At 48.1% G+C, this 9,087-nt stretch overlaps 1 protein-coding gene across 2 annotated transcripts in view; it reads right to left on the reverse strand.

Moving 5' to 3' along the window:
- Positions 1-8,193, reverse strand: part of ADAM12 (ADAM metallopeptidase domain 12) — a 176,742-nt gene extending 168,549 nt beyond the window's left edge. The window contains exon 1 of one of the 2 annotated variants that reach the window (XM_064431572.1): positions 7,912-8,193. In XM_064431572.1, the coding sequence (XP_064287642.1) occupies positions 7,912-8,041 (130 nt within the window). In that variant the 5' untranslated portion in view covers positions 8,042-8,193. The remainder of the gene's footprint in view (positions 1-7,911) is intronic. The other variant, XM_064431573.1, reaches the window with a different exon arrangement.
- Positions 8,194-9,087: the final 894 nt, after the last annotated feature.

A 9,087-nucleotide genomic window follows, 5' to 3' on the forward strand; every position in this document is an offset into this window, starting at 1 on the left:
AGGAGAGAAGCCAGTATATCTCAATATCCTCCCTGTTCTCCAGAACAAAATGTGACAAGTGGAGTTGGGAGAACAACATTTGCCATTGACTGCAGGAGGGGGCAGGGAGCCTGCAGAACGTTTCAAATAACCCAAACCCAGCTTTATGATGTGTATAGAATATGTACAGGGATATATTTGGGAAACAGCTGTCCAGCCTCATTTGGGATGCTGTTATGTTTGACTGAGGAATTACTATTCAGGACCAGTCCAAAGACAGAGTTGTATTTTTTTTTTTCCCCTAGAAGAGAACATTTCAGACTATAGAGAAATAAAGCAGTGAAGCTCTGAAGGAAAGGGCATTCCAGCACAGTGGGTCATGGGGGAGGATCAAGAGGTTCCCCCCAAGGAAGAGCTCAGGGCTCGGAGTTGACAGAAGAGGGCAAGTCAGAAATGCTAGATTCCAACCCAAAGGAGCTTTGGAAAGTCCATGACACAGCAGCTTAGGAGAACTTCTGTCCTCCTGCTGCAAATCCTGTTTTCAGCTGCTTCTTTTCCAAGCCCTGATCCACACTGTACCAACCAGCCCAGCCCTTCCCTCTTGTAAAAACAGGCAGGACAGGGCTAAAAATGGATGAAAATCCTCAAGGGTTGCACAGTGCCTTTCCCACAGGTATTCCCAGGCTGCCAGAGTGAAGGATGGCCCATTTCAACTCTGGGTCACATCTGCTTGTTCCCAAATTGCTGCTTCTTCCCCAAAGAGCCCCACACATCTTTGTTTTTGATTATGAACTCAGTCTTGCACCCTTCTGTACCAGCCAAAAACACTTACTGAGGCAGAGACATAATAACCCATGCTTTACAAGCACAAGGAATCCACCCAGCTCCAAGGGCAGAGAAAAAGGTACTAAATATATCTTCACTTCTCAGCAATGAGTCCACATAATTACGTGAAAATCCAGGTCCAGTGCTCCTCTCCAACTCCTCCCCTCCAAAGCCTCATGAAAGGCTACTTTCACCGAGTGAAGTTCAAATTACTCTGCAAAATACAATTTCCTCTTGGTCTTTCAAAAGGTGCAGTGCAATCCCTCTCTGCAGTGATTTACTAACCTGCCTCAGAGAGTGCAGGGAATCCTCAGCACATCTCAACTGAGGGATGCTCCTTCCTGGGTACAACCAGCACAGAAAATAACCACGGAGTGGGAGCTGGAGCTGTGCTCCTCACAGGCACGGATCATGCCTTCAGATCTCTCTGGGAAACACAGCAGAGCCAGCTGGGGTGCGCTGCAGAGTTAATTTAGGTGAGCAGGCAGGGGATGTGATTTGTAGCTCTTCCCCAAGCCTAGAAAAGGAGCTGCTGGGCTGAGGAGTTTATGTCCAGGAGTTTATGTGCAGGGGTTTATATCCATCAGGAGTTTATGTCCAGGAGTTTTTATATCCATCAGGAGTTCCTGTTTGGGTGGGGAACACCTGATCCTCACATCACACAACAGCAGGCAGAGGAAAATGAGCTGCACCTGCTCCAGCACAAGCTGTCACTGAATCTCTCTCCTGGTTTTCAAAACATGAATGAAACGATAACTTGGAGTTACTTAATGTTCTTGAAGCCACCTCTGCTGCTCAGGTTTATGAGTGTGACCTTGCAGAAAGTGTCACCACGAGCTCTGGGTCGCTCTGTAACTCCTGACTTTCACACATTCCTCCAGGAAATGAGCAACAGGAGCAAAGAACATTTATTTTTATGGTTTATTCAGGACAGGATATCTCCCCTGGTCACTGCCACAGCTCTGCTCATCTGCTCTGGTGCTGCAAAAGGATTTTAAATGCCAGCACAGGACATGAGCACCAGGCTGTACAAAGGAGTCAGGTCCAGGAGAGAAGAGAATTTATCCCAAAAGAATTTCAGGCATAGAAACAAGGAAAACACAGCATGCATAGCAAATAGCTCCATCTTCCTAAGGTGTCAAGATTTAAACTAAAAGAGGAGAGATTTAGGTTGGATATCTGGAGGAATTTCCTCTCTGTGAGAGTGGAGAGGGGCTGGGATGGAATTCCCAGAGCAGCTGTGGCTGCCCCTGGATCCCTGGCAGTGCCCAAGGACATTGGACATTGGGGCTTGGAGCACCTGGGACAGGGGAAGGTGTCCCTGCCATGGCAGGGGTGGCACTGGAATTTAAGGTCTCTTCCAACCCAAACCATTCTGGGATTTATTCTGCAATGATCCCATACTTTCATCTTGGTGCTCACCCAAAGCGTGTCTGTGCCTTACTCAGGAGGCACGAGATGAAGAAATAAATCCTCATTCTTTTGGGATGCTCACCTCATGCATCAAAGCACTCATCAAAATGCAAGAGCAGATTTTAACCTGGAGATCCTTTAGTGGTCTCCAGTTCCAAAAGGAACACGGCTGAGGTGCTGTGTCCATCCCTGGGTGCTCCAGAGGGATGTAGTGAATTTACTCCCAACTCTATCATCACAGAACTCTCAGTGGCAGAAAAGGAATGGAATACAAACTTCAATAATATGGATTGAATTACTCTCCTCACATCTTCTAACTGTTGAAGCAGCAGGGGATCTCCAGCACAGACCATCACTGCATTCAGTGCTGCTGGATAAAACACTGCTCACGCTCAGCTCCAGGCATGAGCAGGCACACATGATCCCCTTACTAAATGATAACGTCCCGATTTTATAATTTTAAATTTTTTTTTGCGTAATTATAGTGAAACATTCCCACAAATACTTGAATTAGTTGAAGTTTGTATCTTAATTTATACTTTCAGAGGTAAGCGGTCACACATGAGGTTTATCTTTCAGCTGCTTGAAGGATTAGAACACTTTTTAAAGAAGTAAGAAAACAGCAAACTTCCACTATTGTCAGAAGAAGGTTTTTCACTTAATGCATATGATATATACTATTAAACTAAATTTCCAGGGGCTGACACAGTTCCTCTTAAAAAATGCCCCAAAATAAATGAGTAAAAGATACTTTTGTGCCAAATTCTGCATCCAGCTTTTTCTGCCGTGATGTGCATTATCCAGCATGGCTAACAGGCCATGACACATTTCACTTCTTGCCTTATTACATCATAGATTTGGGACAAGAAAGAATTTGTTCTTCTAATCACTGCTTTTAGCAAGCTGACCTTGTGAAAGGACAATTTCCTGCCTCCAAACTCTTTCTTATCCTAGCTCCAGGTCATGGAAAGCAGCATAGTCATTTGTATGGGGTGTAAAGTATTAGTGGAACAACCTGAAAAGATTAAACAGATTAATTTCTGATTAGATTATGCAGTTCAAGCCACTTGATACCAACCTAGTCTCAAAATCCTGCATGAACCCTAAAAAGAGAAGGGTCAACATGCTGGAGCAGAAAGAGAAAATCCCTTCTCTTAGTTAGTGAGGTAGCAAAAAGATAAAAATTTAATACATTTGAAGCACTTTGCTCTGTGTTAACCAGAAACAAAAGGGATTGAGCTCTTGGACTGCACTGCCCTGTAAGGATTCAACAATCTGTGGGGTTTTCATTTACTTCATCATAGATCTGCCCTGGAGCCTCAGCACGACCTAAGAGAAGCCTCTGCAGGTGTGATTTAGGGATGCAGCACTCCAGAACTGAGCAGATGATGTGCTTTTGTCCAGGCAGAAATTTGAGGAGCTGCTTGAAATACAAGTACCAAGTGCAGGCAGTGGGGAGAGCAAGATCCAGGGTGATGTGCAGTATAACATAAGCGGTTGTAGAGGAAGGAAAGTCAACAGAAAAAGGGATTAAATGAAAAAATCCCCGCAATATGGACAGCCTGGCATCCTAAGCAGGATGGGATGGTGTGAGGCAGAGCTGGGGACAGCCTGCTGGCGTGGCAGGGCCTGGCTGGACAACCTGACATTCCAGATTTCCAAACACCGTGAAAATATCCATTCCCGGATTATAGCAGCTCTCCCAGCACAAGTGAAGAGAAACCCACCCCAGGAGCCCAGCAAGGCAGCTCAGAGCTCACCCTCCTCTCTGCCACAGCCCAAAAGAAGGTTCAGGAACACAAAAAATCCAGCGCCCAGCTGGACTCCTTGGCCAGCTTGCCCTGGCAGTGTCAGATCTGCTGGAAGCAGCAGGGATAATAAATGTGTCGGGAGATGTGAGGTATGGAGATGGCTGGTGGAGGAGAAAATAAACCTTGACATGACTTGAGCCTTTTTAGAACAGAATTTCATGATCATGGGCGGTGAGTGAGGGTCTTGGTGGGAATAACAGATTAATAGATATCTTCAGTGGGATAAACAGATAAACACACCCTGGTCTGCTGCAGCCACCCATGTGCCACCAGAGAAATCCCACTGGGGCTCCCAGCAGGATGCAAAACCCCCCAAAACACAGCCAGACAGCCATGTGTTCAAGGATGCTCTTTGGATCTGGATCAGGACCTTTCCAAAAATCCCAACAGATCAAGAGATGAGGCCCCCAAGGAACCAGCAGAGAAGAACCTGTCAGCTCCCCAGGCAGCTGGGGCTGAAGGATGCACACACTGCTGAAGAGTGGCAGTAAAATTCCTCTGCTGGGGGATTTGGCACGGATCTCTGGAGCCCCATGGGCAGGGACAGCTCATGCCAGGCTGTCTGAAGGGGATAATCATCAGACAAGGAGGTGATTATACACACACCAGAAATATCTGCCACAAATGCTGCAGCAGTTTGAGGAAAAACAGGCTTTATAAATGAGCTCTGAAGCACAGAGGGTGATGGAGAAATCAGGTTTAGAGCACAAGACAAAGCAACATTTCTTCCCCTGCAATTTATTTCCATTAGACCCAAGGAAGCTGCAATCAGCAGCAAATTAAAATCTAGACAAAAGTGATTTTAACTGAAGGTAAAGGATTTTAGAATTTGCATTTTTCATGCCCAGAGAAACTGTGGTTCTTCTATCCCTGGCAGTGTCCCAGGCCAGGTTGGACAGCACTTGGAGCCACCTGGGATGGTGGAGAGTGTCCTGCCCATGGCAGTACACTTAAAATGGTCTTTAAAATGGTTTTTAAACCTTAAAATGGTTTTTAAGGTCCCTTCCAACCCAAACCACTCTGTCATTCCAAGAGTCATTTTTTTCTGCTGTTTTCCCAGCTAACATACAATATTTAAACACACAATACTTAAATTTAATAGTTTGTGGACACATACACACACACACAATCTCTAATTTGGACTTAACCTATTCACAGCATCACTTTGTCTGCCCTGCAGAAACAGGATGGCCATGAGCACAAAAACCTTGTACAGGTGTAGATTTTAAGGTGTTTGACTGAGACTGGAAGATCAGATCTTATCCTCCTTTATATCCCACTCCACAAGGACAACAAAGTTCATTTGGCCTGGTTGAGTTTTCCTTTTTGTCCATGAGTTCCTTCAAGCAGAAACTCAGCGCAAGTCTGAAAACTAAGAGGGCAATTGTAAAACCACAAAAAATGGAAAGAAAACATACTAAAAGCCAGCAGCAAGGCTACTTTGAAGTTGTCTAGCCCACAACCTGATAATTTCTGTTTAATAACAGACCTGTCACTCAGGCAGACACACATCATTGCCACATTTCAAACCCAGTTCTCAAGGCATATCATAACTCCAACTTCTCCTAATCGCTAAGCACGAGTTAATGTAAAAATCAAGATGTGCTGGCAGCACTGGGGTGTCCTGCAGGGCTCCAGAATGCCCAGTGAGAGCTGTGCCAGCCCAGCCAAGAGCACTCGGTGTCACTGGGAGTGTGGAAAGGAGTGCCTGGAACTTTCAGCACCTCCGTGCCCAAGAAACAGCACAAGCTCTGGCAGGGCTGAAGCTGTGCTCTGCTTCCACAGGAAAAAGTGGAATCAAGGCAGGGGATGCTCACTGAATATTCTGGGTGGAAAAGAGCAAATTACAGACATGGGACAGAAAGGAGCAGGAAAATACAGGGAGGCAAATCCAAGGGCCAGCAACCACCACAGCTGCCCAAATGCAGACATCTAAAACCCATAAAGACACCTAGAGACACCACAGAGATGAGCAGCTGGCACAAACTTTACACAGAGCTTAAATCATCAGTGCGAGCGTAACCTTAGAGCTTCAGCTTGGCTCTGAGGGAATTCTGAGCCACAAGGAACCGGATTTCCACCCCCTCTTCCCATTCTGCTCACTCCTCTGTGTCCCACAGCCAAGTCACCCACAGTCTGCCCACTTGGTATGGCAGGGACAAAGACTTTGAAGCATTTTACCTCTTATTTTCCCAACTGCAAGTGAACTGGCAAACCATGGAGGGGCTGGCCAGCCAGTGGGTTCCACACTCAGAGAAGGGAGCCATCCTCCCACCCAAACCAACCCTCCCTTTCCCCACAAAAAGAGAACAGACACAGCACACCTATTTCCCTTCATCTGCCAGGGAATTTCTGCACCTTTACCCCAAACCCTCTGATTTTGTGCAAATACAAGTGTTGACAAAGAGAAATCAAGAACCCTCCCAAAGGCAGAGCTTCAACTCCTGTTAATCCAATTAGATAAATTCCAGGTGCTTGATCAAAGGCAACACCTTGTCCTTTGCCCCTCTGGGATTTCCATGTGCTGAAGTATCTCCCCATCTTTTATCTTAGGAAGTTCAGAGCCAAAGTCCCAGTGAAAGTCGCTGTCAATACATTTGAAGATAAGCAAACATTTACAAAGCTTCAAGTTACAATGGGGGAGGAAAAAAAAGACAAAAAAACACCAAACACACGAGTTTGTAGTAACAGGGACACAGGCACCCCTCGGTGCTGTTAAATGTATTCACAGAGGAGAATCTTTTCCTCTTGTATTCATAGAAAAGAATTTCTTTTCCTGTCCACATAAAATATGCAGTCAGCTGCTGCTTAGCGAAGACGAGAGGACCTGGGCGCTCTGAGGATTGCAGAATAAACCCCAAACTTGCTGTAGGGAGAGACAATCCCCTGCTAGGCTGTTCCCCATCCACACAACACGGACAGCACAGCTGAATCCGCCTGGAGCTCACTTTGAATGAACACAGCGGCGGCGAGAAAACTTTTACCCAGCCAGGACGCTTTTACCATCGCTATTTGGCTTTTCCGCGCAATTTTCCCCAGCTGGAAACAGAGCCCAAACTCTGACAAGACTCCCAGACCTTTGAATTCAGCCCCGGGGGCTGTTTGGAGGGGGATGCGTGGCAGGAGAATTTCCAACATCCTCTTCTCTCGCCGGGACCCTGCAGGGCACCCCCGAATGAACACAACAGGGGGGTCCCCGGCATGGGACCGGCGGGGCTGGGGGTGCAGAGGAGGGAGCAGCAGGTTTGGGGGTGCAGAGGAGGGAACGGGAGGTTTGGGGTGCAGAGGAGGGAAAAGCGGGTTTGGGGTGCAGAGGAGGGAACAGCGTGTTTAAGGATGCAGAGAAAGGAGCAGCAGGTTTGGGGGTGCAAAGGAGGGAGCAGCAGTTTTGGGGGTGCCAGGGGATGGAGATGCAGAGAAGGAAGCAGCGGGTTTGGGGGTGCAGAGAAGAGATCAGCAGGTTTGGGGGTGCCGGGGTCTGGGGGTGCAGAGGAGGAAACAGCGGGTTTGGGGGTGCAGAGAAGGAGCGGCAGGTCTGGGGGTGCCGGGGGATGGCACCCGGTGGGACTGGGGGTGCAGAAAAAGGAGCAGCAGGTTTGGGGGTGCCGGGGTCTGGGGGCGCAGAGGAGGGAGCAGCAGGTCTGGGGGTGCCGGGGGATGGCACCCCGGGGTCTGGGGGTGCTAGGGGCCCGCACAGCGGAGTTTTGCGGGGGAATCTCCGCCGAGGAGCGGCAGCTCCGCGTGTGCCCGGCCGGGACCTCCCGCCCCATCCCCGCGGCGGGGCGGGGGAAGCGGCGCTCTGAATCCATCTCCCCGCTCCTCGCCCGGCTAAAATGGAGCGGGATCCCGCTCGGGAGAAGCCGCGGGGCTGTGTGTGACTTACCGCGGGCTCGGGGCGATGCCGGGAGCAGGCAGCCCGGGCCGAGCAGCAGCAGCAGCAGCAGCGCGGGCAGCCGGGCCGCGGGCAGCGCGCGGGGGGAGCGCGGCTGCGCTGCCTGGAGGCGCTTTGACATCGCAGCCCGGACTGAGGGAGACAAACTTTCATCAGCTGGGGCTGGAGAGCAGCCCCATAATATACAGTTACCGAGAGGAGCGAGCTGGGACTCAGGATGTGAGAGATTTCCTGCATGCAGTTAACTCCAAAACCCCTCCTGCTCCTGCCTCAGCTGCTGATGAGCTGGGCTCGGCTGCTTAGGGGAAAAAAAAAAAAATAGAGGAGTTGGGGTTTTTTCTTTCCTCTTTAATTTTTTTTCCTCCCTTATTCAAATAGGTTTGTGTTGGCTATTTTGTATTTTTTGTTGTTGTTGTTGTTTTGGCAAGGACCAAATTTAATCCGGAGCCCCTGCGCAGGGTCCCAGCCCCGGGGGGCTCCGGAGTCCCCCCCTCCCATCCATGCTCCAGGAGTTTTCCCATTTTTTTTTTTCACTCCACACACAAGCCTGCCTGCCGCCTCTGGAAAGTCATCTGTGTACGTTAGAGCTCAGGGGTTATTTATTGGTTTCATAATTATTTCAGAGTTGTTTCTGGTGTTGCTTCTTATTTTATATTGTGGGGGTTTTAAAAGAAGGAAAAAAAAAAGAAAAAGAAAGAAAACAAACAACAAAACACACCCACAGAGTTGCCAGATGCATTTTTTAAAATCTCTCTCATTCAAATTATTATTACTGACTGTCTGGGAGAATAACGAAATACAGATTATCTACCCCTTAGTGTACCACCAAAACACATGTAATGCCCACATGTTGCTGTGGAACAGCAGAAAAAAAAAATCCAATCCTGAAGATCCTCACAGACTTTTATTGTGCAGTTTTTAGCTTTAATTTACTAAAATTCTTCCCAAATTGCACAGTTTGGATGTTGATACTGAATTCTGCAGCTTGGCTCCATGTTCCTTGTGCATGAAACTGTTGGCAGAAGTGTCCTGAGATGTGTCTGTAGGCCAGCAGGCACAAGAGCCATGCAATCCCGCTGAAAAATGGGGTTTGGAAGCACAGATTTGGGGCTGTTCTGGAGCAGAGGATGCTGATTATTCCCAGTGATCCAGACTATATTTTCACCA

The sequence above is a fragment of the Passer domesticus genome, chromosome 8 (genome assembly GCF_036417665.1).
Source record: "Passer domesticus isolate bPasDom1 chromosome 8, bPasDom1.hap1, whole genome shotgun sequence".
Taxonomy (NCBI): Eukaryota; Metazoa; Chordata; class Aves; order Passeriformes; family Passeridae; genus Passer; species Passer domesticus.